Consider the following 18,082-nt stretch of genomic DNA (forward strand, 5'->3'; position numbering starts at 1 on the left):
TGCAGGCTTCATGAATGAGTCTCATTTCGTTCCCTCTGTCCATCAGATGGACTCTTGTCCTGTTAATGAGGACGTCACCACAGCAGCACAGACAGAAGACACAGAGGAGCAGGAAGACCTGGTGTGAAGTTAGAGCCTCTCACATCCAATAACAACAGATCAATGACTGTCTTGAAAGCTAAGCTTTTGAGGAACAGCATTCTCACACTTTGTCTCTTGTGTCCTGGTTGGTGAGGACTGAGTGGAGGTTGGATCATCAGTGTGTTTTGTTTTTTCTGATTCTATGAGACAGTTTGAATTAACAGTGAGAAATAAAAACCAGATCAGAAAAACCTTTTTTAATCTTTCAATCTGTTTTTAGTTCTCCTTTTTATCTCAGGATTTCCTGAGTAGTGTGTAAGATGACAGTATAGGTCAGACTTGTACTGAATATTCATGATGTAAAGAGGAAGGAAGTCTCTTGTTTTCATAATTTGTTTCTATCTTTTGCTCACTGCGCTATTCACAGACGATCATCTTCTTCCTCTCTTGTCAGACTAGAACAGGTTTTTGATTAAATTAATGTTTCTTTCATACAATGTTCAGCAGCTGATGTGTTTTATAGTAAACAACCCTCTCGGTGTATGTTCGAAGCCATCTGATGCTGTCTGTGGACAAAAAATGTGGCTTTGAGGGATGTAAACAGCCTAAACAGCGCCGTGGCGATGCAGGGACAGACAGAACTACTGCATAACAGGAGCAATTAAAACAAAAATCTTCAGAATCCTTATTTTACACCTAAAATATTAGGAAACTAGAACCCCAGGTTGGATTTGCCCAGAATTGTCCTTTAAAGCAGAAGTAAGCGGAATGCTTGTGTTAATATAAGTCTTAAATAGTTCTATCTTCCGACAGCAATCACTTATATAGAGTGTTTGGTCCGAAACACGGGTCTGTCAGTCACTCTGCTCTGCTGTAAGCCGAGGAGAAAACTTCTTGTATACTTCCTTGTATCCTACAAGCTTTATCCAATGAGGAGAGAGAACGGCATGAAGGGCTGTGTGTGCAGCCAAGGGATGTGCGTGAATGTGGTGACGTAGGGACGAGGACCAATAGATCCATGACGAGGGCGGGGGCTGCTAACTCCATCGGCTGACAAGAAGTTAGCCAAAACGACCGGATCGCTTACTTCTGCTTTAAGAGCAAGATTGCAACATGGCAAATTTGATGATAAAATCTGTTTCTTAAGAAAGGAAATTTATTCAACTCTTCAGGGTGTAGTCGTACACAGTGTGAATAAATAAAAAAAAAGAGGAAGGAAGTCTCTTGTTTTCATCATTTGTTTCTATCTTTTGCTCACTGCGCTATTCACAGACGATCATCTTCTTCCTCTCTTATCAGACTAGAACAGGTTTTTGATCAGATTGATGTTTCTTTCATACAATGTTCAGCAGCTGATCTGTTATATTGTGTCTGAAGTCACACAGAGAGATGAGAGGAGCAGTGATGAGTTTAACAGCAGCATCAAGTGGATTTGTCCTCGTCCTTCTTCTCACTGTACCAGGTACTGTACATCTACATTTACTTTGTAGAACATTTAGTTAACACACTCGGAACAAGATGAAAATAGGTTTGAGTCAATAATCAGTTTTTCAATAGTTGTTTTTACAAGTTTGATGGTTGATTTGACCTCATATGATGCAAATCATTAAAACACATGTGAGTATTTGTTGTATATCTATTGCACAGTTAGGCTGGCGCTATTTCAATTAACTTTATGAATGAAGCTGTATGTGGTTCATCTGAAGGATTCAGTAACTGTAGAGTTTATCTACAAATGTCTGTACGTCTGGTTTAAGAAAACAAGAGAACGGTTACCAAGGCTCAAAATAAGGAACTTAACATTGTCAGTTATTATTTGTTATCTGGTGGTGTCAGTGTGATGTTTCCACACCTTGTATGGTTTACATTGACACCGCACGCCACGTGAAAACCATTTTACATGCATTCAAACTAAACACCTGCATGATCACAAATGTACTTACTTACTTTAGTAAATGTGTTTTAGTCATGTAGCAGGTTTACATGTTGAATTAGCTCCATAAAACTTCAGTGTTGTTCTGAGTCTGACTGTGGTTTCTGCTGTGCTCTGTGTTACAGTGATACAGGGTCAGGATGATGACTGGGGAGGGACTTACAGTGACACTCACATCTGTGCCTCTAAAGGATCAACAGTGGAAATGAGCTGCACATACAGTTACCCATCAAAGATAAATGGCTATGATACTATAGTTCAGCAAAGATTCTGGTTCACTAGGTGGAATAATGATGATGCTGTGGATCTGACAACAGACTCAGACTACAGAGGTCGTGTGGAGAATCACTGTAATGAGAGGAAACGCTGCACTCTGACAATCAGAGACCTGAGAGAGAGCGACTCAGCTGATTACAGGTTCAGATTTATAACAAATGAAGATGGTAAATATACAGAGCGACCTGGAGTGACTTTGTCTGTCACAGGTAACGTTTTCACTGGAATATTTATCAGTTTGGTTCAAGTTATTATTATTATTATTATTGACGACTGAGAATCTTTATGTGTCTCTGTGTTTGTACTTTTCTAGTTTAGTTCATGTCTGTTCTTTCTTTACATATTCAGACTTCCAGGTGCTGGTGGAAAGATCATCAGACCAGGTAGAGCTGAAGTGTCACAGCAGTTTTAAAGCAGCTGATGGTCGTTCATTTGTCTGGTACAAGAACGAACTGAAGATGAAGGAGGAAACATTTTCCATCAGAGTCTCTGTTAATGATAAAAACAGATATTCCTGTGCTTTTAAAGGATGTGAGGATCACCGCTCTCCTCCAGTGTGTGAGTTTACTCCACAGTTTCACTAATACAATGTCAAACTAAAACCTTATGTCTCATACTGGATCAACCTCTGTATAAACTACCAACTACATAATATTCACTTCTACTGTGATTCAAGTTGTACATAACAGTTTTAATATTGCAATATTTCCTCCTCCAGATACTCCAAAGCTTCCCTCTGTGTCAGTGAGTCCCTCTGCTGAGATAGTGGAGGGCAGTTCAGTGACTCTGACCTGTAGCAGTGATGCTAACCCAGCAGCTAATTACATCTGGTACAGGAAGAAGGACTTCAAACGTTTCAGTGACCAACCACAGCTCGTCTTCAGCTCCATCCAGCCCTCTGACTCTGGAGAGTATTATTGTGTAGCTCGGAATGAGATGGGGGTGACAGCGTCAGGAAGCATCTCTATTGATGTGAAATGTGAGAGTTTATTTTAAACCTATATGAAGCTGAATAGTAATCAGAACAACGTTTTTCCAGACACAACATTAAATTTAAATTTAAATTTGCATTTAAACACAAAACTATGAACTGTTTCTCATTTAAATACAACATGTAGCTCTGCAGTTAAACTGTGTTGTTGGTGTTTGTTGTTCCAGATGCTCCAAAGCTTCCCTCTGTGTCAGTGAGTCCCTCTGCTGAGATAGTGGAGGGCAGTTCTGTCAATCTGACCTGTAGCAGTGATGCTAACCCAGCAGCTAATTACACCTGGTACAAGGAAGATGAAGACTCACCAAAAGCTTCAGGACAGATCTTCACCATCACTGACTTCAGACCTGAACACAGTGGGAGTTATTCCTGTGAAGCCCAGAACACAAGAGGACGTCAGAAGTCCACCTTAAATCTGACTGTTGTTGTTCCAGGTGAGTTCTGAACATTCATCATCACACACCTGTTTACTGCACCACATCTCATTAACCTCAATGATAATATCTCCTGTTGTTGTTCTCACTTTCCAGGTCAATCAGTAATGATCATGAACATCATCAGGTCGACTCTGATGGTCCTGATGCTGATCACGCTGGTTACAGTCTTCAGTCTCTGGACAAAGTAAAACAAACTAATCATCAGCTTATTCACTTCTCTTTTATTTTCTTCTTTTACTCCCTGTAGTTTTATGTTTTATGAATTTCATTAATGTTATATTTTGTATTTGTTGTTGTTGGGTTGAATCCAGGAAGAAGAAAACTCAGAGTTCAATCCCTGAACCAAATGAAGCTGTAGAGATGGTGGAGGTGAGACACACTGAGAAACTACAAAACTACACAACTTAGCTCATAAATACTCTGGAAACTACAGAGGATGTGAAGTGAATTTGTGTTTGAGTGTAACTTATATTCTAAATGACATGTAATTGTGTGCAGGCTTCATGAACGAGTCTCATTTCATCCCCTCTGTCCATCAGGTGGACTCTTGTCCTGATTATGAGAACGTCACCACAGCAGCACAGACAGAAGACACAGAGGAGCAGGAAGACCTGGTGTGAAGTTACAGTCAGGTCAGAGCCTCTCACATTCAATAACAACAGATCAATAACATGCTGACTCCACATTTAGAGTTACAACTGTAACTTTACACAGGTTTGATGTGATGTTTTTAGATGCTGTTGAAGTGAAGATGGGACTCACCTGATGGAAACAGGAAGAAGAACAACATTCATTGGATCTGATCATTTTATTTAGCAGCTATGGAGACAGATTACGTTTTAATTAATGACTTTTCCTCAGTTTTGTCTCTTTATGGATGAAATGTGTCACAGTGCAGTGGTTCCTTATGGTTTAGTTAGTTAGGGTTTAGTTTAGGATGTTACTGTTGCAAAGACAGTTTTCATTGAAGTAGATCTGATCTTATATTTGAGCTTTAAATCTCTGTGGTCACTCATCAAGGCTGGATATAGTTCACCAAATGTGAAGGTCCACTATTGATAGCTTGTTTGACAACCCACCTGTAATTAGAAAAGTTTAGCATTGAAATATCTCAAAGATGTTGAACTCATGACTGTAAATAACCTCAATTGTAAATAGTTTTAATGATGAATTGAGAAAATTAAGAACAAATTTAGCAGATGCTAAAATACAAAAGTATTTTGATCATTGTTAATTTAGAAACGTTGACAGTATTAAACATCAATTGCGGTATAAGCTGTCATTGAATAGATATTTCTTCTTTTTTTTTTTTTTAATAATCTATGTTTAATGTGCTGTCTTTAGATGTCTTTATATGTTTTTCATATTTCTGTTCCCCCTCTGTTGCTGGGTTTTAATTACATTAATAAATTCATAGTTTGCACAAAACCACATGTTACAATCCTTCTTCATTTTAAGTTTTATCTACTGCTATCTGGCTCATACTACATTCACATTATTTAAGGAGGAAGGAAGTTGTGTACAGAAGCATCTTTACATGTTTTCTATGATCGCAGGTTGAAGTGTCTGTGATGTTTCCTGTGCGTATTATTTACCTGTGGACTTTGTGAACTTTGAGTTGAGTCACAGGTAAGAAGAGTAGCTACAAGTTCTGGTCTCCTCACTGTCCCAGCTACTGAACATCTACAGTTACTCTGTAGGACATTTAATAAACCTACTCAGAACAAACACAAACAGGTTTTAAAGGTGTACAGAAAAGAAAATTGAATTTAAGCCCACTCTGGGTCATAAAATTAGTGTAATAACTCATCTATCAGACGATGTAGGCCAAACTTTGTGCAAAATTCTATTTTTGAGTAAATCCGGGCTGAAAGTGTGGGGGTTTTTTTTCGCATTGGATAATGCAGGCGCACGGATTATACGTCAGCCTGTACACGATTCATCAGCCACTGATATTGGATCTGTAATCCATCATTCAAACGTCTGAGACACACGGAGCTCGGTCTCGCCCCAAGCTTTGAATATCCCGCCCACTCGATAACGACCAATCAAATTTGTTTTCCTTACTCGGGTAAACTCGTGTTGCAGCTCGTGACAACTCGGCGCGACAAACAGGTCAAACGGCCATTTCTGTACACCTTTAAGAAACAACCAAATACCTCAAACGTCACTTTACCACATTTAATGTTTGATACGATGCAAATGATTCAAACACAGCTTCACTCTGTGTCAGTGAGTCCCTCTGGTGGTGAGATAGTGGAGGACAGTTCACTGACTCTAGTCCCAGTATTGATCAAGAGTTCATTCAGTGCTGTTTGATGATTGTTCTCTGTTCATTTTAGTTCTACAAACATGAAAACAGGTAGAAGGTAGTACTCAGTAGTGGTGCTGATGAACTGGTGACCTGCTCATTCTGCTCAGGTGGAGATGAGGGTGGTGCAGGTGGTGTGAGTCCTGTGGCTCCACTGTGGATGAGACCATCTCCTTCAGCTTGTTTTTGCAGAGCAGTCTTAACTGTAGTTGGTAAATAAGATAAATATACTGTGTGTTAGCAAGGTATTACTGTAGATATTAGCATGTCTCTCTTTGGGTTAACATGTATTTTAATCAGTGTTAATCAAAGTGTTTACTATACTGATGTAGCCTTTAGAATAATATTTATTTTTACCTGTTTACACAGATGAAAAAACAATTGTTGTAATTTACAGAGATTATCCTGTTAAACACTTGTTTTTAATCTTTTCTTCAATCCTCCTTTGCTTCTCAGGACTTCCTCAGTGAGACGACAACATGACTGTAGTTCACACTTGAGCTCATGATTATTCATTCATTTGTAGGAGCCATATTTTATAGATGCAGAATAAGTTGAGATAAGGCATTGAATTTCATTATTTCATAGCTTTCTTTGGTTTTTGAAACGGATACATGTCTTTGTTCATTCTTGTAAGAACACCACCTTTCATGCCCCTCATGTGGCTTTGACACGCCACGAAGAAAAGCCACAACAACTTTAACAGGAAGTTATTTGTCTTAACAGCTTGACTTCTGTCCTCTGAACACAGACGATCATCACCCTCCTCTCTTGTCAGACTAAAACAGGTTTTTGATCAGATTGATGTTTCTTTCATACACTGTTCAGCAGCTGATGTGTTTTATTGTGTATGAAGTAAAGTAAAGTTTGCCTTTATTTATCCCACGATGGGGAAATTCACAGGGTTACAGCAGCAGAACATACATACAAACACTTTCACACATTCCATGCACCCTGTGGTAGACTGGTAGCACACAGTCACACAGAGAGATGAGAGGAGCAGTGATGAGTTTAACAGCAGCATCAAGTGGATTTGTCCTCATCCTTCTTCTCACTGTACCAGGTACTGTACATCTACATTTACTTTGTAGGACATTTAGTTAACACACTCAGACCAAGGTAAAAGAGGTTTGAGTCGATAAATAAATAACTCTATAATCTCCTATATATGTTTCATGCTTTATTTGATCTCATATGATGCAAATCATTCATACACATGTGATTCTTTGTTGTGTATCTGTTTTATTGCACAGTGAGACTGGTGCTGTCTCAATCAACTGTATGAATGAAGCTGCATGTGGTTCATCTGAAGGATTCAGTAACTGTAGAGTTTACAAATGTCTGTGTGTCAACTTTAAGAGAACAACAGAAAGGGATGAATATAATTACATCAAAAACTCAAAATCTTACCAAGAATGTTTGTCTTATTTCTAGTCTAAATGTCACTTCTAGTCAAAACAAATCAAATTATACTCAAAATTAGACTCGTCACATACAAATTAGTTTGTTTATACTTTTTACTTCTTTCAAGCAAATTTTCACTTGAAATAAGTAGAAAAATCTAATAGTGGAGCAAGTTTTTCTTTCTTATTAGCACAAAAAACCTGCTTTCACTGGCAGATTTTTCTACTTATTTCAAGTGAAAATGTGTTTGAAACAAGTGAAAATTATCTAAAAACAAGTTATTTTAAGTGGAAAAAGATTAGTTTTGACTAGAAATTATACATTTTGACAAGAAATAAGACAAATATTCTTGGAAAGATTTTGAGTTTTTGCAGTGTAACCAAATGTCAGTTAATTCTGTTACTTGGTGGTGTCAGTGTGATGTTTCCACTCCATAGATGGTTCACAGTGACCTCGCCCATGTGGTTATCTTCAACCACACATAGTAGCAGCGAAGTGTGAATACAGGTATACATACCAAACAGCAACTTGACCATAGAGTGAACAGACAGGAAATGTACAAAATAAATATTTGATATTTGTTTCTCACACTGTTCATTGAAGCTGCATCAATATTCACAGGTCTAGTAGTTTTCTATTTGGACTTCTCCATGTGTTTGTTCACTGTGGCTTCATACAGCAACAACATTATTCACATTGTGCGTTTGAAAGTGAATCAAAAGGAAGAGACCACAAGAGAAAAACATTACTTTTCTTCAGTGACGTATAAATAACAATATAGAACAATATCACAGACATGTTTGTCTTAAACTTGCAGTGAGACGTGTTGGAGCCAAGTAGTTTAGTAAATGTGTTTTAGTCATGTAGCAGGTTTACATGTTGAATTAGCTCTATAAAACTTCAGTGTTGTTCTGAGTCTGACTGTGGTTTCTGCTGTGCTCTGTGTTACAGTGATACAGGGTCAGAGTGACTGGGGAGGGACTTACACTGACACTCACATGCCTCTAAAGAATCAACAGTGCAAATGAGCTGCACATACAGTTACCCATCAAGGATAAATGGCTATTCTACTAGAGTTCAGAAAAGATTCTGGTTCACTAAGTGGGTTAATGATGATGGTGTGGATCTGACAACAGACTCAGACTACAGAGGTCGTGTGAGGAATCACTGTGATGAGAGGAAACGCTGCACTCTGAGAATCAGAGACCTGAGAGAGAGCGACTCAACTGTTTACAGTGTTACAGTCACTTTCGTAGGTGAGAGGAGGGGGGCTGCCATATTGTGTAATGTTTTGATTGGTTGCCTGGTTACCTGTCCACTTAAGTCTGACGTGAGCGGAAGGAGCAGGGGATGCTGGGAAAACGCAAGAGTGAGAGCCGCGTGGAGACGGCTGCAGCCCCGCAGAGCAGAAAAAAGTTGACGGAAGAATCCCCTTCACCCCAAGATTGATTTATCGTTTAGTTATTGTCTCGTCTAAACACAAATGAACTGACAAAGCCACGACCGCGTGACGACAGACGGAGGTCGATACACGCAGGACGCCGAGCTGGTGCCGGTCCGGTGCCACTGCAGCAGGACTACTCCACAGTTTCACTAATACAATGTCAAACTAAAACTTTCCACTACACAGTTTATGTCTCATACTGGATCAACCTCTGTATGAACTATCAACTACATAATATTCACTTCTACTGTGAAAAGACAGTTAAAATTGACTTCTCCTCATGTTTCCTCCTCCAGATGCTCCAAAGCTTCCCTCTGTGTCAGTGAGTTCCTCTGCTGAGATAGTGGAGGGCAGTTCAGTGACTCTGACCTGTAGCAGTGATGCTAACCCAGCAGCTAAACTCACCTGGTCCAGAGTGAAGGACTTGAAACGTCTCAGTGACGAACCACAATTGGTCTTCAGCTCCATCCAGTCCTCTGACTGGAGAGTATTATTGTGATCACTAACAGAACTTACTCTACACCAACATCATCACAACTTGACTCATAAATGCTCTGAAACTGAAATGAATTCATACTTTAACTGCAGAAACCAGTGATAAAATGTGATTGTGTGCAGGCTTCATGAATGAGTCTCATTTTGTCCCCTCTGTCCATCAGATGGACTCTTGTCCTGTTAATGAGGACGTCACCACAGCAGCACAGACAGAAGACACAGAGGAGCAGGAAGACCTGGTGTGAAGTTAGAGCCTCTCACATCCAATAACAACAGATCAATGATTGTGTTGAAAGATAAGCTTTTGAGGAACAGCATTCTCACACTTTATCTCTTGTGTCCTGGTCGGTGAGGACTGAGTGGAGGTTGGATCATCAGTGGACCGGTTGGCTCCATTTACAAATTGAAATGTGTGTGGGAGGCTGAGGGATTTGATGTGCTCTATGACCAGCCTTTCAAAACACTTGGTAATCATGATGAGAGGCAGTGCAACAGGGTGGTAGTCGTATGAACCACAGTCTGGAAGGTGTCTGTGAGGATTTCTTTGAGCTCTTTAGCACAGTCTCTCAGCATATAGTCAAGAATGTGGTCAGGGCCATGTCTTCGCGCTGGCAGTAGATGGGCCCAAAAAGTGGTTGTCCAGGGGGAGTTGGTGGTGTGCTCTGTTGTGCTGCACTGTCCTGGTTCACGTCATACCTCACTGACCGCCAACAATTCAACTAAGCAACCACAAGTCTGGGTGTTCGGGTGTTTCACTGGGTGTCCCCCAGGGGTCAGTCTTGGGTCCACTCCTGTTCACCATTTACCTCCTCCCCCTGGGCACACTCCTCCGTTACCATGGGGTCCATTTTCACTGTTATGCTGATGACACACAGGTCTACATCTCCAAACCCACTGCTGCCATCCCTCACAGCTCTCTCATCACCTGCCTAGAAGACATCCGGAACTGGATGAGCAGGAACTTCCTGAAGCTAAATGGCAATAATACTGAGGCACTGCTCATCGGCTCCAAATCCACCCTCGCCAAATCACAACACACCCCAGCTCCACCCATAATCATCGATGGATTCCTCGGATCCTTCTCCACCCTCTGCGTCATCCTGGACGGGAGCATACCTATGTTCCCGGGGTCCTATGTTGCCCAATCGGAGAATATAGGACCCTCTTTTTGAAAAAGGGTCCTATGTTCCCTTATGTTTTCCGGTTGCAATACATACTGGGGAACAAAGGAGTCTTTTTCTGAAAAAGGGTCCTATGTTCCCAGGACCTTTTTTCAAAAAAGGGGTCGATGGACTCTCTCTACTTATCTGGACTCTCTCTGTCTATCTGGCCTGTCTAGTCTCTACCTGGTCTTTTTACTAAACTTAACCAACTCCTTTCTTCATTGCCTAAACCCAACCCATGGGACAATTACACTTCTCACTCAAAGTCAAAACTCAACTTCTCACTCAAAAATAGGCAAAAATATGCCAAGTCACTCACAACTCCACTTCCAGGTATGGGTACAAAAATTGCATGTTCCCCGGGTCCTTTTGGGGAAAAAAGGGGTCTATGTTCCCCAGTCCGGACACAGCGGGGAACATAGGACCCTTTTTTAGAAAAAGGGTCCTATGTTCCCCGGTCCCATACAAAGTGGGGAACATAGGACCCGGGGAACACAGGCATGATCCCATCCTGGACAACACCCTGTCATTCACTTCCCATATTCAAAACATCACCCGGACTGCATTCTTCCACCTCCGCAACATCTCCAGACTCCGCCCATCAGTGACCCAATCCAGCACCGAAATCCTGGTTCACTCATTTGTCACATCACACATCGACTACTGCAACGCCCTCCTCACCCGACTCCCCTCCAAACTCATCAACAGACTGCAGATCATTCAGAACTCGGCCGCCCGGATCTTCACCCACACCAAATCATCTGACCACATCACCCCTGTCCTCATCAAACTACACTGGCTCCCGGTAAAATACCACATCCTCTACAAAACCTTCTCCTCACCTACAAAGCTCTCCACAATCTAGCCGTGACCTCCTCCATGAATACACTCCCTCCCGCTCCCTCCGCTCAACCCTCTGCTGGACTGCTAACCATCCCCACATCACGCCTCAGTACCATGGGGGCCCGGGCCTTCAGCTGCTCAGCACCCAAGCTCTGGAACTCCCTCCCCCCACACATAAGACAGTCAGACTCCATCACGACATTCAAGTCCCAACTCAAAACCCACCTGTTCAAACTGGCATACTCCCTATAACCGGACACTCTGCACTTTACTCACTTTTATCTTGATGTTTTGTTAGTTTTGTTTTTTAACAATGTTATGATCTTTTTCGCTTTTATTTCTTGTTGACCTGGGTGACCTGAAAGGCGCCTCCAAATAAAATGTATTATTATTATAAGGATGTGGTGTTTTGTGCCTCAGATTATGCAAAGAAGTCATGAGTTTGTTCAGAGAGATGTGGTTTTCACAGGTTTGTGATTGAGATTTGTAGACCATGATGGTCTGAATCTCAGGCCACGTGCTCCTTGTGTCTCTGCTGTCTCGTTTCCAAAGTCGTGAGCTATCTTTTTAGTGAACTGTGTTTTGTTTTTTCTGATTCTATGAGACAGTTTGAATTAACAGTGAGAAAGAAAAACCAGATCAGAAAAACCTTTTTTAATCTTTCAATCTGTTTTTAGTTCTCCTTTTTCTCTCAGGACTTCCTGAGTAGTGTGTAAGATGACAGTATAGGTCACACTTGTACTGAATATTCATGATGTAAAGAGGAAGGAAGTCTCTTGTTTTCATAATTTGTTTCTATCTTTTGCTCACTGCGCTATTCACAGACGATCATCTTCTTCCTCTCTTATCAGACTAGAACAGGTTTTTGATTAAATTGATGTTTCTTTCATACAATGTTCAGCAGCTGATCTGTTATATTGTGTCTGAAGTCAGATGAGAGGAGCAGTGATGAGTTTAACAGCAGCATCAAGTGGATTTGTCGTCTTCCTTCTTCTTCGTTTTATTGTGTCTTATATGTGTTTTATAGTAAACAACCCTCTCGGTGTATGTTCGAAGCCATCTGATGCTGTCTGTGGACAAAAATTGTGGCTTTGAGGGATGTAAACAACCTAAACAGCGCCGTGGCGATGCAGGGACAGACAGAACTACTGCATAACAGGAGCAATTAAAACATAAATCTTCAGAATCCTTATTTTACACCTAAAATATTAGGAAACTAGAACCCCAGGTTGGATTTGCCCAGAATTGTCCTTTAAAGCAGAAGTAAGCGGAATGCTTGTGTTAATATAAGTCTTAAATAGTTATATCTTCCGACAGCAATCACTTATATAGAGTGTTTGGTCTGAAACACGGGTCTGTCAGTCACTCTGCTCTGCTGTAAGCTGAGGAGAAAACTTCTTGTATACTTCCTTGTATCCTACAAGCTTTATCCAATGAGGAGAGAGAACGGCATGAAGGGCTGTGTGTGCAGCCAAGGGATGCGCGTGAATGTGGTGACGTAGGGACGAGGCCCAATAGATCCATGACGAGGGCGGGGGCTGCTAACTCCATCGGCTGACAAGAAGTTGGCCAAAACGACCGGATCGCTTACTTCTGCTTTAAGAGCAAGATTGCAACATAGCAAATTTGATGATAAAATCTGTTTCTTAAGAAAGGAAATTTATTCAACTCTTCAGGGTGTAGTCGTACGCAGTGTGAATAAATAAAAAAAAAGAGGAAGGAAGTCTCTTGTTTTCATCATTTGTTTCTATCTTTTACTCACTGCGCTATTCACAGACGATCATCACCTTCCTCTCTTGTCAGACTAGAACAGGTTTTTGATCAGATTGATGTTTCTTTCATGCACTGTTCAGCAGCTGATGTGTTTTATTGTGTCTGAAGTCACACAGAGAGATGAGAGGAGCAGTGATGAGTTTAACAGCAGCATCAAGTGGATTTGTCGTTGTCCTTCTTCTCACTGTATCAGGTACTGTACATCTACATTTACTTTGTAGGATATTTAGTTAACACAGTCAGACCAAGATAAAATAGGTTTGAGTCAATAATCAGTTTTTCAATAGTTGTTTTTACAAGTTTGATGGTTGATATGACCTCATATGATGCAAATCATTAAAACACATGTGAGTCTTTGTTGTATATCTATTGCACAGTTAGGCTGGCACTATTTCAATTAACTTTATGAATGAAGCTGTATGTGGTTCATCTGAAGGATTCAGTAACTGTAGAGTTTATCTACAAGTGTCTGTACGTCTGGTTTAAGAAAACAAGAGAACGGCTACCAAGGCTGAAAATGAGGAACTTAACTTTGTCAGTTTTTTTTTTGTTATCTGGTGGTGTCAGTGATGTTTCCACACTTTGTATGGTTTACAGTGACACCCCACACCACTCACCCCATAGTAGAAACCAAGTGTGAAAACCATTTTACATGCATTCAAACTAAACACCTGCATGATCACAGAGTGACTAGAGAGGAAAACAAACAAGCACATTTCACACAAATAAAGTGAATCAAAAGGAAGCGACCACAGGAGAAAAACATGACTTTTCTTCACTGACATGTACATACAAATAACAATATAGAACAATATCACAGACATGTTTGTCTTAAACTTGCAGTGAGACGTGTTGGAGCCAAGTAGTTTAGCTTCAAGGGTCAGTTAAAGACAAGCCTTTGAGTGTTAGGCGGTACCTACTGTCTACTTATCACTGTATGTTGCTCTCTTAACTGTCTGCTTTAACTTCCTCTGGCTCTGCAGTCAGTGCCATGTGATTATGTGTTATTGTATTCTATTTATTAGGGCCGCGGGCAATCGCACCGGGCACTGGTCCCAACAGCTATGAAATAGCTGCAGGGACCAGTGCCCGGGCGAAGCCCGGGCACTACTGTTATTGTGTGGATTTTTTCTTATTAGTGTGAATGCGGAAGCATTCACACTATTGTTATTCAAATCTTATTCTCTTTTTTTATTAGTGTGACTGCTGAAGCAGTCACACTATTGTTCTTCTGTTTGGCCATTTTCTTCCGCCTTTTTACGGTCTTCTTCTAGTCCTTCATACTTTGTGCTATTTCAACAATTCATATATCAAAACGTGCAGCTTTCTTTGAACTTTATCGGCATTACTTTTCTCTTTTTAACTATTTATACTTTTTCAAATATTTAACTTTTTCACAAAAAATCTCACATTCATCAAAGTCTCAACCTCTCTTCTTCACAACTCCACTGTAGTGTAGGGGGTAGGGTAACTGCCTGCCAACCCTAAGGTCACTGGTTCGAATTCAACAGAAGAATTCTTGTTATGTTATGTTGAATTCTGCTCTCCTCCCCCGCCTTCAATTGGTTACAGGTGTTTGTTATCTCCTTGATTACTCATACCAGTTTGCAGCACATCATCACATTACAATGAATGACAACAGTCTTGAAAGCAGTGTGCTCTCTTTAGCCGAGTGGCAAAGTAAAGGTTTAGTGATCATATGGTCATGGGTTCGATTCCTGCCTCAGTCATTTCACATCATTGCTTGACTTTTGATTCCAATTATGCAGCTGTCATTGGACAGTCTTTGATTCCTCATAGTATAAAGCTCATTGTAACTCAGGTTCTCTGTGGCCATATGGTTAGTGTGTTAGGTGTTGTGCTATTTCAACAATTCATATATCAAAACGTGCAGCTTCTTTTGAACTTTATCGGCATTACTTTTCTCTTTTTAACTATTTATACTTTTTAAAATATTTAACTTTTTCTGCAAATTAAACTCTAGACAAATTATTTTCTCCAGTTTTGTAGCCACACTTGTCTTCTGGCTAATATTCTGGTCAAAAATGCAAAGAGACTTAGATAATAATTTAAAATATTTTTTAAATGCAGCCAGGGAGCTCTCTGCTCTCATTCAGCCCAATGCTGAGAGTTCTCCACAACTCTGTCTGTAGTCCAGTTGGTTACAGGTGTTTGTTAAGAGACGCATTAATTGCTTCTGCCACCGTTTGCAGCACATCATCACATTACAATGGCAACATGCTTATGTCTGTGCTCTCTGTGGCGAAGTGGCAGAGTAAAGGTTTATTGATCATGAGGTCATGGGTTCGATTCCTTACTTTTTTTTTTAAGCAGAAGCCAGTGATCCTCTTATCAAAGGTTTTCTTTACCCCTCACATACTGTCTCTGTCTGTAGCCTAGTGGTTAGCTTGCTGGTCTGGAGACCTGAAGGTTGCTGGTTCAAATCTTGCCTCAACAACAATTATAGTGAATTATTTTCCCAGTCGTCCTCTGTTGACTTCTGATAACTTGCTTCATGTTGAAACTGCTGCTCTCAGCCTGAAATTCACAGAAATTTTCATTCTAAGTCATTCAAGCTTGACTCTCAAGCTGTCTTGATGTTGACAGTGTGCAGATCATTAACAGACAACAGTCTCTGCAACTGTGTGTGCACCGTGGCCTAGAGGCAGAGTGGAAGTCTAATGACCATGAGGTTGTGGGTTCGATTCCTACCTTGGTCAAACATTTGTATGGTGATCACTGCTTGCACTATTTGCTAATTCTGCAACAGCGTTCAGTTGCTATCAGCAGTCACACCATTTCCATTCTTGGAAATGCTTTTTCTAGTTAGTGTGACTGCTGAAGCAGTCACACTATTGTTCTTCTGTCCGCCTTTTTACGGTCTTCTTCTAGTCCTTCATACTTTGTGCTATTTCAACAATTCATATATCAAAACGTGCAGCTTTTTTTGAACTTTATCGGCATTACTTTTCTCTTTTTAACTATTAATACTTTTTCAAATATTTAACTTTTTCACAAAAGATCTCACATTCATCAAAGTCTCAACCTCTCTTCTTCACAACTCCACTGTAGTATAGGGGGTAGGGTGGCCGTTTGCCAACCCTAAGGTCACTGGTTCGAATCCAAGGGAAGATTTCTTGTTATGTTATGTTGAATTCTGCTCTCCTCCCCCGCCTTCAATTGGTTACAGGTGTTTGTTATCTCCTTGATTACTCATACCAGTTTGCAGCACATCATCACATTACAATGAATGACAACAGTTTTGAAAGCAGTGTGCTCTCTGTAGCCGAGTGGCAGAGTAGAGGTTTAGTGATCATATGGTCACGGGTTCGATTCCTGCCTCAGTCTTTTCACTTCATTGCTTGACTTTTGATTCCAATTATTCAGCTGTCATTGGACAGTCTTTGATTCCTCATAGTATAAAGCTCATTGTAACTCAGGTTCTCTGTGGCCATATGGTTAGTGCTCAGCCTGAAATTCACAGACATTTTCATTCTAAGTCATTCAAGCTTGACTCTCAAGCTTTCTTGATGTTGACAGTGTGCAGATCATTAACAGACAACAGTCTCTGCAACTGTGTGTGCACTGTGGCCTAGAGGCAGAGTGGAAGTCTAATGACCATGAGGATGTGGGTTCGATTCTGACCTTGGTCAAACATTTGTATGGTGATCACTGCTTGCACTATTTGCTAATTCTGCAACAGCGTTCAGTTGCTGTCAGCAGTCACACCATTTCCATTCTTGGAAATGCTTTTTCTAGTTAGTGTGACTGCTGAAGCAGTCACACTATTGTTCTTCTGTTTGGCCATTTTCTTCCGCCTTTTTACGGTCTTCTTCTAGTCCTTCATACTTTGTGCTATTTCAACAATTCATATATCAAAACGTGCAGCTTTTTTTGAACTTTATCGGCATTACTTTTCTCTTTTTAACTCTTTATACTTTTTAAAATATTTAACTTTTTCTGATTTTTTTCAGCTTTATAATGGGTGTGTGTTGCGTCTAACGAGCAGAGCTAGAGTGGTGCCAGAGTGGAGAGAGGCAAAAAAACATTCTAGAGTTTTTCTGGCTAAACTGTCAGCACGGCCACAAATTAAACTCTAGACAAATTATTTTCTCCAGTTTTGTAGCCACACTTGTCTTCTGGCTAAAATTCTGGTCAAAAATGCAAAGAGACTTAGATAATAATTTAAAATATTTTTTAAATGCAGCCAGGGAGCTCTCTGCTCTCATTCAGCTCAATGTATTTTTTTCACAGCAGCAGGAGAAGGAGCTCAACTTTGTAACTTGCTGTTAGGTGCTTTTTAATTCATTTTAATTCACCAAAAAATAGTCACAGGTCACAAAAAAGTCCTCTTCTTACTTGGTGTGGCTAATTTATACTAATTTCTCTTTATTTTAAGAATCATTGAAAAATCTCACATTCATGAAAGTCTCAACCTCTCTTCACCACAACTTCACTGTAGTATAGGGGTTAGGGTGGCCGTTTGCCAACCCCAAGGTCACTGGTTCGAATCCAAGGGAAGAACTCTTGTTATGTTATGTTGAATTCTGCTCTCCTCCCCCGCCTTCAATTGGTTACAGGTGTTTGTTATCTCCTTGATTACTCATACCAGTTTGCAGCACATCATCACATTACAATGAATGACAACAGTCTTGAAAGCAGTGTGCTCTCTGTAGCCGAGTGGCAGAGTAAAGGCTTAATGATCATAAGGTCATGGGTTCGATTCCTACCTCAGTCATTTCACATCATTGCTTGACTTTTGATTCCGATTATTCAGCTGTCATTGGACAGTCTTTGATTCCTGATAGTATAAAGCTCATTGTAACTCAGGTTCTCTGCACATTTACAAGCCTAATGTAACTTGAGTTCAGTGAGCTGGAGCCCAGCCCGAACTCACAAGACGGGCAGGCTTGCAGGCCTAGATGTGGTGTTGC

The 18,082-nt window shown here is 40.5% G+C and overlaps 1 protein-coding gene and 1 long non-coding RNA gene across 2 annotated transcripts in view; both read left to right on the forward strand.

Annotated features, from left to right (window-relative positions):
* LOC146992398 (uncharacterized) overlaps positions 1-18,082 on the forward strand; it is a 91,235-nt gene that overhangs the window by 41,962 nt on the left and 31,191 nt on the right. The window lies entirely within an intron of this gene.
* The window catches only part of LOC146992404 (cell adhesion molecule CEACAM6-like), a 41,028-nt gene continuing 24,300 nt past the window's right edge, over positions 1,355-18,082 (forward strand). Inside the window, exons 1-4 of the mRNA XM_085786230.1 lie at positions 1,355-1,543; positions 2,140-2,499; positions 2,639-2,848; positions 3,449-3,712. Coding sequence (XP_085642356.1) covers positions 1,471-1,543; positions 2,140-2,499; positions 2,639-2,848; positions 3,449-3,712 — 907 coding nt within the window. The 5' untranslated portion in view covers positions 1,355-1,470. The remainder of the gene's footprint in view (positions 1,544-2,139; positions 2,500-2,638; positions 2,849-3,448; positions 3,713-18,082) is intronic.

Source organism: Trachurus japonicus, chromosome 1 (genome assembly GCF_045865225.1).
Source record: "Trachurus japonicus isolate A0001 chromosome 1, Traja_1.0".
NCBI classification, from domain to species: domain Eukaryota; kingdom Metazoa; phylum Chordata; class Actinopteri; order Carangiformes; family Carangidae; genus Trachurus; species Trachurus japonicus.